This window comes from Salvelinus fontinalis, chromosome 1, assembly GCF_029448725.1.
Source record: "Salvelinus fontinalis isolate EN_2023a chromosome 1, ASM2944872v1, whole genome shotgun sequence".
In the NCBI taxonomy this organism is placed as follows: Eukaryota; Metazoa; Chordata; class Actinopteri; order Salmoniformes; family Salmonidae; genus Salvelinus; species Salvelinus fontinalis.
Window position 1 is genome coordinate 58447755 of NC_074665.1, and position 17751 is coordinate 58465505.

The window sequence follows — 17751 nt, forward strand, 5'->3', positions numbered from 1 at the left end:
TGAAGTGTTTTGTTTGTACCCTCCAGAGCCTGCAGTTGTTGTCAGATGCACGTTCTGCCAGGGCCTATCGTGACGAGCTGGACGTTCTGAGAGAGAAGGCCATCAGAGTGGACAAGCTGGAAAGTGAAGTGGGACGCTACAAGGAGAGGCTCCATGACATTGAGTTCTATAAAGCTAGAGTGGAGGTATACCCAAACAAATAAATAGCAGTTCAGCACCCAACAAGCTTGATGTGTCAATGAAGCATCCATTGGGTGTAACATAAATGTATTGACTTGTTTCCCCAATGTTTGTTGAATGTTGTGAGCCCCGTGTATTAGACGTGATAGGGCTGATGATGTTGCTCTCTGCTGGGCCCTACAGGAGCTGAAGGAGGACAACCAGGTTCTGCTGGAGACCAAGGCCATGCTTGAGGACCAGCTAGAAGGAACCAGGGCTCGCTCTGACAAACTCCACGAACTGGAGAAAGAGAGCCTGCAGCTCAAATCCAAGATCCACGACATGGAAATGGTGAGGGAAAGATTGAGAATGAAAGTCTGTGTTTTGTGTGGGATGAAAGTTTTTTATTTATTTATTTTACCGTTATTTTACCAGGTAAGTTGACTGAGAACACGTTCTCATTTGCAGCAACGACCTGGGGAATAGTTACAGGGGAGAGGAGGGGGATGAATGAGCCAATTGTAAACAGACATGATGGTATGTTTGTATATTTCCACTTTATGGAACCATTTTTTTAGGTTCTCTTTGAATAAAATCCCATATGCTGTACTGAATAGGTTCTCACTGTAAAAGCCAATTTATGCTTGATCCTGAAATGTGATCCAGAGGCTCTATACGGAGGGTGTGATGCAATTGCGGAGGCTTGCGGAGGCCAAATCAAGCTACGTACCCGCGTTGTCGTGCACCTTCCAAATTTTGTAACAAACCGGAGGGCTCCGTATAGCTCTGCGCTGACATGGTTGATGATAGGTGGGGGTGGTAGGTCCTGTATCAACGCAATCTTACTTCCTTGACAACTTCCTTTACAACTGCTCTGCAAAGCACAAGAAGTATGAATGCCCTGACTTCTACAGAGGCTGCATCGCAGTAAATGCTGTACTGTCAATGCAAACGCTGGAATTACCTTAAATCGGCTTTAAGGTTTAGTAAATTGTATAGCCATCCTGACAGTACGTTGTGTGTTTGTCTATGTGCATCAGGAGCGGGACATGGACAGGAAGCGTATTGAGGAGCTGCTAGAGGAGAACCTGGTGCTAGAAATGGCCCAGAAACAGAGCATGGATGAGTCTCTCCACCTGGGCTGGGAGCTGGAGCAGCTCTCCAAGACCCCTGATCTGACAGAGGGTGAGCAGCAGTAGGCTCTGGCTTCAACCCCAGCCCTGGCCCACCATACACACACACACACACACAACAGATTGGACAGGGTTTATTTACACATGATTAGCTCCTGTAATTAATATTTAATGAATCCGAGACCCAGATTAGCAACGGGCCTGGATTTGGAATACTGTTTAACTGGTCTTGGATCAGGATAAACACTGTGTGTTTCCTCAGTAACTACAGTACTGATATAATTTACATTTAGGGATGTCCCATACTTCCTCTTCCCTTTAGGAAGTTCCCCAACACTAGAACAGTACCTTTTAGCATATCAAATCAAATTTTATTGATCACATACACGTGTTTAGCAGATGTTATTGCGGGTGCAGCAAAATGTTTGTGCTTCTAGTTCCAACAGTGCAACAATATCTAACAAGTAATATCTAACAATTTCACAACATATACCCAATACACACAAATCAAAAGTCGAAGTAAAGAAATTAAGAATATATACATATATGGATGAGCAATGTCATAGCGGCATAGACTACGATACAGTGGAATAGTATAGAATACAGTATATACATATGAGATCAGTATTGCAAGAAATGTAAACATTATTAAAGTGACTAGTGTTCCATTTATTTAAGTGGCCAATGATTTCAAGTGTGTGTATATAGGCAGCAGCCTCTCTGTGCAAGTGATGGCTGTTTTCAGTCTCTCGGTGCAGTATGTTGTGTGTTTAACATAGAGTTGGTTTCATTGTGCAGTGCCTCAGAAGTCACTGGGCCACGAGGTGAATGAGCTGACGTCCAGCCGCCTGCTGAAGCTGGAGAAGGAGAACCAGGCCCTGCTGAAAACCGTAGAGGAGCTGAGGGGCTCTGCCAGCGAGGACGCCCCTGCACACCGCCTCAAGGCCGACAAGGAGAACCAGAGGCTCACCCAGAGGGTCAGAGCAGCTTTTACAATTGTCCCATACGTCTTCACACTTGCTGCCTAAACATGGGCCCTCATCTGCCCATCAATCATCTGCCCACTCCACATTGGCTCCTTATTGTATCAACAACACACACAATGGCTGCCTGCTCTGTAACCCTACAGTGCACTAGCATCTTTCTCCAGCCCCCTATATTTCACCCCAGGACTTGGCTTTCAGGACTCATAGATCCATGACAACAGAGGGAGTTGAAAGAACTGAGTAAATCCTGGAGTCCATTTCTTATTATTTCTCAGACTTGACACTTGAATGTTTCTCCAAGCTAACTCTCTCGGCTATTTTCAGACACTTAAGCCTTCTCTGTGCATATAAACTGCATGAAATGTGCATTTCTCAGGCGAAACAGAGTTAGGCAACACCACTCTGTCTGTAAAAGAGCTCATTTAAAAGTGAATCCAAGCAGGAGCAATAAGAAGGCAATTTTGAGTTAAGCTGCTTTGACGTAATGAAGTGCTTGTGAATATATATCTATGATATGATTAGTAATAGTCCGCCTGCTTTTTGAAGAATGGTGTGTGTATGTGTATACAGTGCGCTTGTAGTTGCTGTTGGTGCCACAGTGTTTGTGCGTCATGCGTTGAGCAGAAATGGGAAAGAGGGAGAGAACAGACTGAGGATGAAGCGGCTCGAGTGAAAAGCTTTTATTTGTAGATAATTCAGCCCTTCCCTTTGTAGAGGGTGTGAGTGACATGAGTGGTAATTACCTTGTGCAGTCTGACAGAGCATCCTCCGGAGGGGAGAGGAGACAACAGAGATTGGAGCCGGTGTTCATGGGAAGGGCGATATGGAGTCGCTTACGCATCTCTTTAATATAGGACATGCATCACAACACGGAGCCACTGTAATTAGAGAAATATAAATGTCTGTATCATAGTCAATTCAGTTTTATTTTGGCAAATCAGGAAATTAAATTGAGAACCGTGGGTTCTTCAATTTCATTGACCGGATTACAATGTAATTGAGTCCAATTGTGATGTGTAATGATGTGGTACTGCATAGTGTCATTGTCTGTGATATAAGTGACTGGGTGCCATGGTAACAGTGCGTTCTCTGTGTGTGCCTGCAGCTGGTGCAGCTGGAGAGTGAGCTGAACACAGGCAGGGAGAGTCTGTGCAGTACAGAGAGCCTCAGCACTGACCTGATGAAGGAGAAGGCTCTGTTGGAGAAAACCCTGGAGACACTGAGAGAGAATGCAGATAGACAGGTACACACACACACACACACACACACACACACACACACACACACAGAGGCATGCATGTCCATGCTCAAGACACAAACAGCCTTTCATTTTAGGCGGGTCAAAGTACTGATTTGACCTTGTTCTGGTCTTGTTCCAAGAAACTCAAAACGACATTGCTACTTAACTCAATCCAAATCCATAATGATTTTCTTAGGAGAGCGTAGTCTTTGTGCTTGCATTCTCCCAGTGAGTTTGAAGAGCTCTGTGTGGCTTGGGGGGGTAATGAAAGCCGACAGAATCTAATGAGGCCCCAGACACAGGGAGTTTAGATTGATGAGGTTTACAGTAGAAGAACAGATCTCTGGTGAACCTACACTACAGGGTTCAGAGCTAGGGCCAGGAACTTTTCATGACTACTCGACCTGATTAGAACAAATTCAGGACCCTAGGGTATTATAAGAGCAGAGTTTTTCATGGTCAGATAATCTCTGGGGCTCTGTTCATATTAACACCATACTGAAGCATGACTCGAGTTGAAGCTGTCCCATAGCGCCACTCAGACATCCTCTGTTCCAGGTGAAAGGCTTGGAGCAGGAAAACGAGCATTTGACCCAGACCGTCTCATCGCTGAGGCAGCGCTCCCAGGTGGGCGCTGAGGCGCGGGTCAAAGACGTGGAGAAGGAGAACCGCGTGCTGCACGAGTCCATCCGGGAGACCAGCTCCAAGCTCAACAAGCTGGAGTTTGAGCGCAAACAGCTGCGTAAGGACCTGGAGATGTACAAGGATAAGGGCGAGAGGGCCGAGGAGCTGGAGGTGGAGGCGCAGCGGCTGGAGAGGGAGAACGAGGCCCTGCAGAAACGAGTAGCCAGTCTGGGCATCACCTGTGACAAGGTCGGCCCCTGCGTGCATTGGTGGCTGTAAACTTCACTTATAGTTGTCAATATACCTGGTGTCTATTGTGTGCCAAATTAGTCACTTATTTCTTTGTTGTGCAGCTCCCATTGTATAAAGTAGATGGGAGTTTGAATGAGGAAAAGTGCTTTGTTGATAAATGTTCCCATATTCTCCTAAATCCTCAGGTGGTGTCTCTGGAGAAGGAGAACTCCGAGCTGGAGGCAGAGGGCCGTCGTTTAAAGAAGGTGGTGGACGGCCTGCGGAGCACATCCTTCCAGCTGGAGGCCCTGGAGAAGGAGAACTCCCAGCTGGACGAGGAGAACCTGGAGCTTCGCAGGACTGCTGAGGTGCTCCGCTCGGCTGGGAACAAGGCGGCTCAGCTGGAGCTGGAGAACCTTGAGCTGGAGAGTGAGAGGAGCCAGCTGAAAAGGAGCCTGGAGCTGCTCAAGGCCTCCTCCAAGAAAACTGAGAGGCTCGAGGTGAGCAACCAGGGCCTGGATACGGAAAACCAGCGGCTGCAGAAGGCCCTGGACAACAGCAGCCGCAAGATGCAGCAGCTGGAGGGGGAGCTGCAGGACATAGAGCAGGAGAACCAGAGCCTGCAGAGGAGCCTGGAGGAACTGAAGATCTCCAGCAAACGTCTGGAGCAGCTGGAGCAGGAGAATAAGACTCTGGAGCAAGAGAGCTCTCAGCTGGAGAAGGACAAGAAGCACCTGGAGAAGGACAACAAAAGGCTGAGACAGCAGGCGGAGATCAGGGACTCCAAGATGGACGAGGACAACCTGAGGATCAGCCACCTGGAGAAGGACAACCGCTTGCTGGGCAAGGAGATGACCTCCTTCAAGGACTCCTGCAACCGCCTCAAAGATCTGGAGAAAGAGAACAAGGAGCTGGTCAAACAGGCCACCATCGATAAGAAGACCCTGGTCACTCTGCGAGAGGTAATGATGTAGTGACTACCTTAGAGATGCATGTTGTAATGTTAGTATATATATTGTAATGGTAATGCATGGGGTGAATGCCCACAAGTCTTCAAATGTACATTTTAGAATATTGATTTAAAGGAAAACTCTTTTGGTATTTGTTTGTTTCATTAGTCCATTGTTGAAATAGTCCCAAAATGTTTTGCATGTCAGCAATCAAGTTTTCAAGATATATGCAAAATGCATCATACTGGCTGTATTTATGTGTTTTGAAAGTAAAATATTTAGAAAACTTCATTCCTGACATTTTGGGACTAACCTTTAAATTCAGCTATAATCATTGCACCTGCGTTATGCCAGAAGTAATAAAACCAGAGCACTATGCCAACACTTTTTCTTAAACATGGAACTTAACTATGTTCCATTTAAGTACATTAAGATTGGATTATTCATTAATAAAGGATTAAATTCTAGGGATTATGAATGTAGAGTGACTCTGGATTGGCGTTTGATGTTTCAGGAACTGGTGAGTGAGAAACTGCGGACTCAGCAGATGAACAATGACCTGGAGAAACTGACCCACGAGCTGGAGAAGATAGGCCTCAACAAGGAGAGGCTGCTGCAGGACGAGCAGAGCTCTGACGACGACAGGTAATACACACACAAACCATTATGCTGCTGCTCAAAGGTACCCATCCCCCCATAAATAATTGTGACCACATCAATTAAGGTTCATAGTAGACACTCTGCCAACAATACAGTGTCAAGACATTGAATTCTATCCAGGAAAGATCCTTGGTCTTTTAATGATTGTGAATGTCTATTATGTGCAGGTACAAGCTGCTGGAGTTCAAGCTAGAGTCCACTCTCAAATCTACTCTGGAGATCAAGGAGGAGAAGATAGCAGCCTTGGAGGCCAGACTGCAGGAGTCCTCCAACCTCAACCAACAACTGCGCCAGGAGCTCAAAACTGTGAGTCCTAAACAATATAGAACAGCAGCCCAATGAACATCTGTACAAAACAACATTATCCCAGAGAGGTCCTGTGTTATGCTTCTTTAACGCGTGACTCAGAGAAACACTCAAATGCTTCTGAGGCAATTCATTATTTATTAATTCCTTTTCCATTGTGTTATCTATTCATGAGGCACCAGGAGCCTAGAAAACCCTGAGAATAGTTTCCACAGCACATGTTTAACTTTGTGACAAAAACTAGAACCCTTGCCGCTGAGGTGCCAGAACAGAGATGGAACTCTTAAGTAAGGGCATATTTTGGGGGATGGAGGTTTAACCCATTCACCTTTGACCTCTCCAGGTGAAGAAGAACTATGAGGCCCTGCGACAGAGGGAGGAGGAGGAGAGAATGGTGCAGAGCTCGCCCCCCAGGAGAGGGGACAGGGAGGACTCTCAGGCGGTCAACAAGTGGGAGAAGGAGAGCCACGAGACCACCCGGGAACTGCTCAAGGTCAAAGACCGCCTCATCGAGGTGGAGAGAAACGTACGTAAACTCAATCTAATCAACAAGTCAAAATAGTAATCTTTGATACAGTATGTGAAGGGCCTCTGTATGAAGTGTGAAGGGCCTCTGTATATAATTAATGCATGCGTTAATCTTGTGTGTGTGTGTCTGTCATTTTCAGAATGCCACCCTACAGGCAGAGAAGCAGGCCCTGCATACCAACCTGAAGCAGCTGGAGACCCAGAGCAGTAACCTGCAGGCTCAGATTCTGGCTCTACAGAGACAGACTGCATCTCTACAGGAGAATAACACCACCCTACAGACCCAGAATGCCAAACTACAAGTAAGGGAAAGGGGGATACCTAGTCAACTAAATGCATTCAACTGAAATGTGTCTTCTGCATTTAACCCAACCCCTCTGAATCAGAGAGGTGCGGGGGGGCTGCCATAATCGACATCCACGTCTTCGGCGCCCGGGGAACAGTGGGTTAACTGCCTTCTCGGGCAGAACGACAGATTTTTACCTTGTCAGCTTGGGGCTTAGATCCAGCAACCTTTCAGTTACTGTCCCAACGCTTTAACCACTAAGCCCTGGTTCCCTCTGTTGCTCATTCACTGCTGTGCTCTGCACCCTATACGCTGGCCTTGTCTACACTACATTGATAGCCTATATTGTAGTTTAAACCCTCCCCAAGCTCTGTCTCTGGTTCAACAAAATCTTGGGTCGTAAAATCTACATCTGAACAGGATTCGGCTGCATTCTGCTGCATGTCAAATCTAACTTTAAACATGTCTGTGCTTGGGAATTTGTACTTTCAAAAAACATTTGACCACTGATGTATATCCAAATCAAACAAGAACATGCGATGTCTCAACCGGATGGACAGGCTGTCTGGGTACACAGTGCCCCCTATTGCTCAGAACCGACACCTACACTTATTCAAATTGTTTTGTGAGGTTATCGGCCTGTTTTTTTCCCCCCACATAACTGGATAATCTAATCCAATGCAATGCCTAGAAGGACATGACACACGCCTTGAAAAAACAGACGTAGTTAAGGGCATTTCTGAGTAACTGAGTTCAGACGGCACAGATGTCCAATCAGATGTCTTGTTTCCCCTTTAGGTGGAGAACTCCACCCTGAACTCCCAGAGCGGCACTCTCATGGCCCAGAATGCCCAGCTTGCGACACAGCAGTCCAGCACGGAGAACGAGAAGGAGGGGGTGATGAGGGAAAGGGAGGACCTGAGGTCCACCTATGAGATGCTACTGAGGGACCATGAGAAGTTGGCTGCCTTGCATGAGAGGCAGGCCTCGGAGTATGAGGGCCTCATTGGCAAACACGGAGGCCTGAAAAGTGCCCACAAGAGCCTGGAATCACAGCACAGAGACCTGGAGGACAGGTGGGATTTCAACTGATGCTGTTATGTGCCTACAGCATACTCCAGCACAGCTGGCATCGATCACACACTTAAAACCTCTCTAGGGTACGTGGCGTCCCACCTCTTCAACAGCAAGTGAAACTGCAGGGCGCCAAATTCAAAACAACAGAAATCCCATAATTCAAATTCCTCAAACATACATGTATTTTATACCATTTTAAAGATACACTTGTTGTCCGATTTTAAAAAAGGCTTTACGACGAAAGCAAACCAAACGATTATTTTCGGTGAGGGCCTATTCACAGAATAACACAGCCATTTTTCCAGCCAAAGAGAGGATTCACAAATTTGAGTGTACATTGGCGCGTTACGTTCAGTAGTTCCAAAACATTCGGTGATTTTGCAGAGAGCCACATCAATTTACAGAAATACTCATTATAAATGTTTATAAAAATACAAGTGTTATGCATGGAATTTTAGATGCACTTCTCCTTAATGCAACCACTGTGTCAGATTTCAAAAAATCTTTACAGAAAAAGCAAACCATGCAATAATCTGAGGTCGGCGCTCGGAGCCCAATCAAGACAAAAATATATCCGCCATATTGTGCAGTCAACAGAAGTCAGAAATAACATTATAAACATTCACTTACCTTTGATGATCTTCATCAGAATGCACTCCCAGGAATCCCAGTTCCACAATAAATGTTTGTTTTGTTCGATAATGTCCATAATTTATGTCCAAATTCCTCCTTGTTGTTCTAGCGTTCAGTACACTTTCCAAACTTACGACAAACTTACGACGAAGTCCAGCGGAAAGTACGGACGAAAAGTTAAAAAAGTTATATTACAGTCCGTAAAAACATGACAAACGAAATATTGAATTAATCTTTAGGATGTTTTTAACATAATTCTTCAATAATGTTCCAACCGGAGAATTCCTTTCTCTTCAGAAGTGCGATGGAACAGAGCTCGCTCTCACATGGTCAGCGCATGTTCAGGTCATGGCAGACCTTACTCAATCCCCTCTCGTTCGGCCCCACTTCACAGTAGAAGCATCAGACAAGGTTCTAATGACTGTTGACATTTCGTGGAAGCCTTAGGAAGTGCAACATTAACAATATCCCACTGTATCTTCAATAGGAGCTGAGTTGAAAATCGACCAACCTCAGATTTCCCACTTCCTGGTTGGATTTATTCTCAGGTTTTTGCCTGCCATATGAGTTCTATCCAAATCTACTAATAATATGCATATTCTAGCTTTTATCGCTGAGTAGCAGGTCGTTTACTCTGGGCACGCTTTTCATCCGGATGTGAAAATACTGCCCCCTACCCCAAAGAAGTTAACCACACATGGCCAAATACGTCCACACTACCATTACACAGTGCTCAAGTCAGAAACACATACATTTGAAGTCGGAAGTTTACATATACCTTAGCCAAATACATTTAAACTCAGTTTTTCACAATTCCTGACATTTGATCCTAATAAAAAATTCCCTGTCTAAGGTCAGTTAAGATCACTGCTTTATTTTAAGAATGTGAAATGTCAGAATAATAGTAGAGAGAATTATTTATTTCAGCTTTTATTTCTATCATCACATTCCCAGTGGGTCAGAAGTTAACATACACTCAATTAGTATTTGGTAGCATTGCCTTTAAATTGTTTAACTTGGGTCAAACATTTTGGGTAGCCTTCCACAAGCTTCCCACAATAAGTTGGGTGAATTTTGGCCCATTCCTCCTGACAGAGCTGGTGTAACTGAGTCAGGTTTGTAGGATCCTTGCTCGCACACGCTTTTTCAGTTCTGCCCACAAATTTTCTATAGGGTTGAGGTCAGGGCTTTGTGATGGCCACTCCAATACCTTGACTTTGTTGTTCTTAAGCCATCTTGCCACAACTTTGGAAGTATGCTTGGGGTCATTGTCTATTTGGAAGACCATTTTTGACCAAGCTTTAACTTCCTGACTGATGTTGCTTCAATATATCCGTATAATTTTCCTCCCTCATGATGCCATCTATTATGTGAAGTGCACCAGTCCCTCCTGCTGCAAAGCACCCCCACAACATGATGCTGCCACCCCCGTGCTTCACGGTTGGGATGGTATTCTTTGGCTTGCAAGCCTCCCCCTTTCTCCTCCAAACATAACGATGGTCATTATGGCCAAACAGTTCTATTTTTGTTTCATCAGACCAGAGGACATTCTCCAAAAAGTACGATCTTTGTGCCCATGTGCAGTTGCAAACCGTAGTCTGGCTTTTTTATGGCGGTTTTGGAGCAGTGGCTTCTTCCTTACTGAGCGGCCTTTCAGGTTATGTCGATATAGGACTCGTTTTACTGTGGATATAGATAATTTTGTATTGGTTTCCTCCAGCATCTTCACAAGGTCCTTTGCTGTTGTTCTGGGATTGATTTGCACTTTTCGCACACCAAAGCTCGTTTATCTCTAGTAGACAAAACGCGTCTCCTTCCTGAGCGGTATGACGGCTGCGTGGTCCCATGCTGTTTATACTTTCCTACTATTGTTTGTACAGATGAATGTGGTACCTTCAGGCGTTTGGAAATTGCTCACAAGGATGAACCAGACTTGTGGAGGTCTACAAATCTTTTTCTGAGGTCTTGGCTGATTTCTTTTGATTTTCCCATCATGTCAAGCAAAGAGGCACTGAGTTTGAAGGTAGGCCTTGAAATACATCTACAGGTACACCTCCAATTGACTGAAATGATGCCAATTAGCCTATCAGAAGCTTCTAAAGCCATGACATAATTTTCTGGAATTTTCCAAGCTGTTTAAAGGCACAGTCTACTTAGTGTATGTAATTTTCTGATCCACTGGAATTGTCATACAGTGAATTATAAGTGAAATAATCTGTCTGTAAACAATTGTCCTAACCGACTTGCCAAAACTATAGTTTGTTAACAAGGAATTTGTGGAGTGGTTGAAAAACAAGTTACAATGACTCCAACCAAAGTGTATATACACAACTGTATATACACACACAGCTGCCATCCACTAACCGGTGGTAATGTGTTGCAGGTATAATCAGTTGCTGAGGCAGAAGGATCAGCTGGAGGAGCTGGAGAAACAGCTGAAGGCAGAGCAGGAGAAGATGCTGTCTGAGAACAAGAGCCACGAGGCCACGGCTATAGACTACTACAAACTGAAGGAGGCGAATGAAAAGTGAGTGTTTCAGGGATAAGCTGAGGCCTGTGTGTGTTTGTATGCGAAAGAGGGGGATTTGTCCTGAGGGTTACTTTGAGGTGCAAGGGAACATCCTTCAGCTGTCATTCCAGGTACAGAGAAATCTGTTCATCTAAGTTTTTAGAGAGAGAGGGGGAAATAAAGTTAGCATGTTTTGAGTGGCAATATGCAGACATTACAAGTGGTTGCAATTAGAGAACTAACCAGGGGGCTATGAGTAAAGCAGCTGCTGTTTAAAACACATGACGTCTGTGTGTAGGCTGAACATGGCACACCGCCAACTGGTGAAGGATAATGAGGGCCTGCAGGTTGACCATAAGAACCTGAAGAGCCAGATGAATGGTGCCAAGCTGGAACAGACCCGCCTGGAGGCAGAGTTCTCCAAACTCAAAGAGCAGTACCAGCAGCTGGACATCACCTCTACCAAGCTCACCAACCAGTGTGAGGTACAGTTACACACCCCTCAGTCCCCCTTCACCCCTTCCCACTCACTAACCTGTGTGAGGTTCTACAATATCTGTACCCCCTACCCATACACCAACCACTAGATTATAATTATTATGTTCCGCATATTTCCAAACACTATCACAGGTAACTCTTGGTAAATGTAGTCCTATGTTATGTAAGTGTTCAAAGCCGATATGTGGCCTCGGTCCAGACATGACTATGTTTGCCTAATATCTGTCTGTTAGATGGTTTCTCAATACCATGCTCTTTAAGGCTTAATAAGTGTCTGACCTGTATTCACCCACTGTGAAGGGAAGGCACAGCCCACGTGTAATATATACAACAATGTGAAAGCAACTTGGATACCAACCACTATGCTCAAATAGTCTATTTCTCTCTCCCTAGTTGCTGAGTCAGTTGAAGGGGAACCTGGAGGAGGAGAACCGTCACCTGCTGGACCAGATCCAGACCCTGATGCTGCAGAACCGCACTCTGCTAGAACAGACCATGGAGAGCAAGGACCTGTTCCACGTAGAACAGAGACAGTACATGTGAGAGATGACCCCCACTATTACATTTTGTAACCAGTGTTCAAGTTAACATTTCAATAAGAGAGCGATGTCTGTTTCTTGGCTATGTAGCTAGATGTAATTTGTTCCTGTGCCTAACTGGTCTTTCCCTCCTTCAGTGACAAGCTGAACGAGTTGAGGAGACAGAAGGAGAAGCTGGAAGAGAAGATCATGGACCAGTACAAGTTTTATGACCCCTCACCTCCACGGAGGTAAGTAGCTAGGAGTCCACTGCTATCGTTGTGGTTGGTGCTTTGACCATGTCAGTCTCTGTCGTAGTAAACAGCTGACTGAGACAATGCTGACATCCCCCACATGAAAATTAAATATATAACTGCGGTAGATTGCTGCAGTTGTCTGGTTATGGTTAATTCTATTGCATATCCAACTGCCCTGGATCTTATGTGCCTAAGCATTCAGTTCTGATTCATTTCCATGCCTGACTAAATGCATATGGTTTACTTCTGAACCTAACCAACTCCTGCATATGGTTCAAATTAACCAAGAAGCTCTGGTTCATCTTTATGCCTCACTAACATCATCATAGCTGTCTCTGGGGAATTGGGAGGCTGTACAAGAACACCCCGGATGCTGGAAAACCACTGGTTCAATAAGCCACAAAATGGGAAAACATCCCTTAATTTCACAAGTTTTCTGCTCTTTTTGTGCCTACTGAACACTACCCAGAGTCAAATAATTTACCCTAAATTACAAAACCCCCTCGCTCTCATCTTAGACGAGGGAATTGGATCACCCTGAAGATGAAGAAGCTGATCAAGCCGAAGAGTCTGGAGCGGATGCGTTCCCTGACACTGACGCCCACGTGCTCCGAGTCCAGCGAGGGCTTCCTGGGGCTTCCTCTGGACAGCCAGGACTCCTCCTCCATAGGCTCTGGCTCCAACTCCCTGGACGACACGCTGACACAAAAGAGGAACAGCAGTGAGTAGACACTCTGACCTGCATGGAAAACACCAGATCAGATCAATTCGAGCCTTATTTGAAGTGCATTAAAACACATCGATATACTTTACTGTAAAATAGACACAATAGAAGGAAGTAATAGACCTATATTTTGAAAGAGTCCACTCCAGACCAGAACATAGTCTAGGACTAGGTCTTCCTCTCACTCAATATGTCCCTTCCTCTGATCAGAAGGACTAACAGACAGGAAGAAGGACTAGATCACATATTAGTTAAATAAGACACTGGGAGCAGAGCGTATGTTAATAAATATATGCGGTTTAAACACAGGAAATGCATGGTCAGACAGAGGCAGATACATGCAGACACTGGTAATATGATGCACGCAGACAGAGAAACCGAAGTACACTGGGTCAGACGGAAAAGTACATGCTGGCACAGACACTAGAACATGAGCAGCGGTGAGTTGTAGACAGTGAGGTATGCAGGGCAGGAGACACCAGGACAGTAGCCCATTGTTGCTGTGTGGTGGCTGGTTGTGCGGACCTAATGCTTCCTGTGCTTGTTTTTCCCTCTCTGTGCGATAGGGAAGAAAGACTCTCAGAGAGTGCAGCACTCCCATGTGCAGAGTAACCAAGGTTCCTCTAATGGTATGCTGAGAGGGGAGGGCTGGGCGGGGCTTGTAGTTGAGCTGTCGTGTCACTCAAGGCACGTCAGCATGTTGTGTCTCATCCTTCAGTCAATGGTCGCGTTCCCCTACTCAGATGTTGCATGCATCAACCAATGTTTGCGTGCCACGTCATCGGCTGTGTCATCGACTGATAGATTGCTATAACATATGTGATTAGCTGATACATAAAATACCTATCCAGGTGTTGTAAGATCTGGCAGGCGTCAGCAACGCCTGGGCAGAGGAACGCACCCACATTCCATACCTATTAAATGGTGTAGTGCATTATATGTAACCTGTGTTCAATGCACCAGCTATGTATGTATGTATGTATGTATGTACAGTGGGGAGAACAAGTATTTGATACACTGCCGATTTTGCAGGTTTTCCTACTTACAAAGCATGTAGAGGTCTGTAATTTTTTATCATAGGTACACTTCAACTGTGAGAGACAGAATCTAAAACAAAAATCCAGAAAATCACATTGTATGATTTTTAAGTAATTAATTTGCATTTTATTGCATGACATAAGTATTTGATCACCTACCAACCAGTAAGAATTCCGGCTCTCACAGACATGTTAGTTTTTCTTTAAGAATCCCTCCTGTTCTCCACTCATTACCTGTATTAACTGCACCTGTTTGAACTCGTTACCTGTATAAAAGACACCTGTCCACACACTCAATCAAACAGACTCCAACCTCTCCACAATGGCCAAGACCAGAGAGCTGTGTAAGGACATCAGTGATGAAATTGTAGACCTGCACAAGGCTGGGATGGGCTACAGGACAATAGGCAAGCAGCTTGGTGAGAAGGCAACAACTGTGGGCGCAATTATTAGAAAATGGAAGAAGTTCAAGATGACGGTCAATCACCCTCGGTCTGGGGCTCCAGGCAAGATCTGACCTCGTGGGGCATCAATGATAATGAGAAAGGTGAGGGATCAGCCCAGAACTACACGGCAGGACCTGGTCAATGACCTGAAGAGAGCTGGGACCACAGTCTCAAAGAAAACCATTAGTAACACACTACGCCGTCATGGATTAAAATCCTGCAGCGCACGCAAGGTCCCCTTGCTCAAGCCAGCGCATGTCCAGGCCCGTCTGAAGTTTGCCAATGACCATCTGGATGATCCAGAGGAGGAATGGGAGAAGGTCATGTGGTCTGATGAGACGACAATAGAGCTTTTTGGTCTAAACTCCACTCGCCGTGTTTGGAGGAAGAAGAAGGATGAGTACAACCCCAAGAACACCATCCCAACCGTGAAGCATGGAGGTGAAAACATCATTCTTTGGGGATGCTTTTCTGCAAAGGGGACAGGACGACTGCACCGTATTGAGGAGAGGATGGATGGGACCATGTATTGCGAGATCTTGGCCAACAGCCTCCTTCCCTCAGTAAGAGCATTGAAGATGGGTCGTCGCTGGGTCTTCCAGCATGACAACGACCCGAAACACACAGCCAGGGCAACTAAGGAGTGGCTCCGTAAGAAGCATCTCAAGGTCCTGGAGTGGCCTAGCCTGTCTCCAGACCTGAACCCAATAGAAAATCTTTGGAGGGAGCTGAAAGTCCGTCTTGCCCAGCGACAGCCTCGAAACCTTAAGGATCTGGAGAAGGTCTGTATGGAGGAGTGGGTCACAATCCCTGCTGCAGTGTGTGCAAACCTGGTCAAGAATTACAGGAAACGTATGATCTCTGTAATTGCAAACAAAGGTTTCTGTACCAAATATTAAGTTCTGCTTTTCTGATGTATCAAATACTTATGTCATGCAATAAAATGCAAATTAATTACTTAAAAATCATAGAATGTGATTTTCTGGATTTTTGTTTTAGATTCCGTCTCTCACAGTTGAAGTGTACCTATGATAAAAAATTACAGACCTCTACATGCTTTGTAAGTAGGAAAACCTACTGTATCAAATACTTCTTCTCCCCACTGTATGTGTATATATCGGTTTTTCTTAATCTTTTACTATTTTCTGTTTTGTACATGGTAGAATAATATTGAAGACATCAAAACTATGAAATAACACAAATGGAATCATGTAGTAACCAAAAACGTGTTAAACAAATCAAAATAAATGTTATATTTCAGATTCTTCAAAGTAGCCAACCCTTTGCCTTGATGACAGCTTTGCACACTCTTGGCATTCTCTCAACCAGCTTCATGAGGTAGTCACCTGGAATGCATTTCAATTAACAGGTGTGCCTTGTTAAATGTTAATTTCTGGAATTTCTTTCCTCCTTAATGCGTTTGAGCCAATCAGTTGTGTCGTGACAAGGTAGGGGTGGTATACAGAAGATAGCCCTATTTGGTAATTGACCAAGTCCATATTATGGCAAGAGCAGCTCAAATAAGCAAAGAGAAACGACAATCCATCATTACTTTAATCCGGAAAATGTCAAGAACTTTGAAAGTTTCAAGTGCAGTCACAAAAACCATGAAGCGCTATGATGAAACTGGCCCTCATGAGGACCGCCACAGGAAAGGAAGACCCAGAGTTACCTCTGCTGCAGAGGATATGTTCATTAGAGTTACAAGCCTCAGAAATATCAGCCCAAATAAAATGCTTCACAGAGTTCAGGTAACAGACACAACAACAACTGTTCAGAGGAGACGGCGTGAATCAGGCCTTCATGGTCAAATTGCTGCAAAGAACCCACCACTAAAGGACACAATAAGAAGAAGACTTGCTTGGGCCAAGAAACACAAGCAATGGACATTAGACCGGTGGAAATCTGTTCTTTGATCTGATGAGTCCAAAAGTTAGAGTTTTGGTTCCAACCGCTGTGTCTTTGTGAGACGCAGAGTAGGTGAACGGATTATCTCCGCATGTGTGGTTCCCACCGTGAAGCATGGAGGAGGAGGTGTGACGGTGGTTTGCTGGTGACACTGTCTCGGATTTATTTAGAATTCAAGGTACACTTAACCAGTATGGCTACCACAGCATTCTGCAGCGATACGCTATCCCAACTGGTTTGCAATTAGTGGGACTATAATTCATTTTTCAACAGGACAATGACCCAACACACCTCCGGACAGTGTAAGGGCTATTTGACAAATTAGGAGAGTGATGGAGTGCTGCATCAGATGACCTGGCCTCCACATTTACCTGACCTCAACCCAATTGAGATGGTTTGGGATGAGTTGGAACGCAGAGTGAAGGAAAAGCAGCCAACAAGTGCTCAGCATATGTGGGAACTCCTTCAAGACTGTTGGAGAAGCATTCCATGTGAAGCTGGTTGAGAGAATGCCAAGAGTGTGCAAAGCTGTCATCAAGGCAAATGGTGGCTACTTTGAAGAATCTCAAATGTATTTCGATTGTTATTTTATAGTTTTGATGTCTTCTCTATTATTCTACAATGTTGAAAAGAGTCAAAATAAAGACAAACCCTTGAATGAGTAGGTGTGTCCAAACTTTTGACTGGGACTGTATATATAGATACATATACGTCTCTCTATCTATAGTATATATCTATCTCATACAGACGCACACAAACATCAACATCACACCTGTTCTCACCCCTATCTCCAGTGTCTGCACTACTTTCTCCCACATCCTCAAATCGCACCATTTTGTTCCTTTCTGTCACCCACACTCTTTCAATATTTAGATAATGAAGCATATCATTTCTCCATTGACTTAACAATGGAGGATTGGTTGATGTCCAGTTTTTAAGTATAAGCTTTTTCAAGATAATTCACGAGAAATGTATCATCCAACCCTTCAGGTATCTCTCTGCCCCCTCATATGACATGTCTTGAAATATGCAGACAGATGG

The 17751-nt window shown here is 44.7% G+C and overlaps 1 protein-coding gene across 5 annotated transcripts in view; it reads left to right on the forward strand.

Moving 5' to 3' along the window:
- The window catches only part of LOC129858404 (girdin-like), an 89786-nt gene that overhangs the window by 59344 nt on the left and 12691 nt on the right, over positions 1 to 17751 (forward strand). For 3 of the 5 annotated variants that reach the window (XM_055927611.1, XM_055927621.1, XM_055927637.1), the window contains exons 10-26: positions 27 to 185; positions 364 to 510; positions 1200 to 1344; positions 2091 to 2269; positions 3384 to 3521; positions 4077 to 4391; positions 4580 to 5335; positions 5838 to 5968; positions 6151 to 6289; positions 6633 to 6815; positions 6958 to 7119; positions 7902 to 8179; positions 11197 to 11340; positions 11621 to 11807; positions 12214 to 12359; positions 12497 to 12589; positions 13114 to 13316. In XM_055927611.1, the coding sequence (XP_055783586.1) occupies positions 27 to 185; positions 364 to 510; positions 1200 to 1344; positions 2091 to 2269; positions 3384 to 3521; positions 4077 to 4391; positions 4580 to 5335; positions 5838 to 5968; positions 6151 to 6289; positions 6633 to 6815; positions 6958 to 7119; positions 7902 to 8179; positions 11197 to 11340; positions 11621 to 11807; positions 12214 to 12359; positions 12497 to 12589; positions 13114 to 13316 (3505 nt within the window). Of the gene's footprint in view, positions 1 to 26; positions 186 to 363; positions 511 to 1199; positions 1345 to 2090; positions 2270 to 3383; positions 3522 to 4076; positions 4392 to 4579; positions 5336 to 5837; positions 5969 to 6150; positions 6290 to 6632; positions 6816 to 6957; positions 7120 to 7901; positions 8180 to 11196; positions 11341 to 11620; positions 11808 to 12213; positions 12360 to 12496; positions 12590 to 13113; positions 13317 to 13885; positions 13949 to 17751 lie in introns of all 5 variants that reach the window. The other 2 variants (XM_055927605.1, XM_055927627.1) reach the window with 1 other exon arrangement.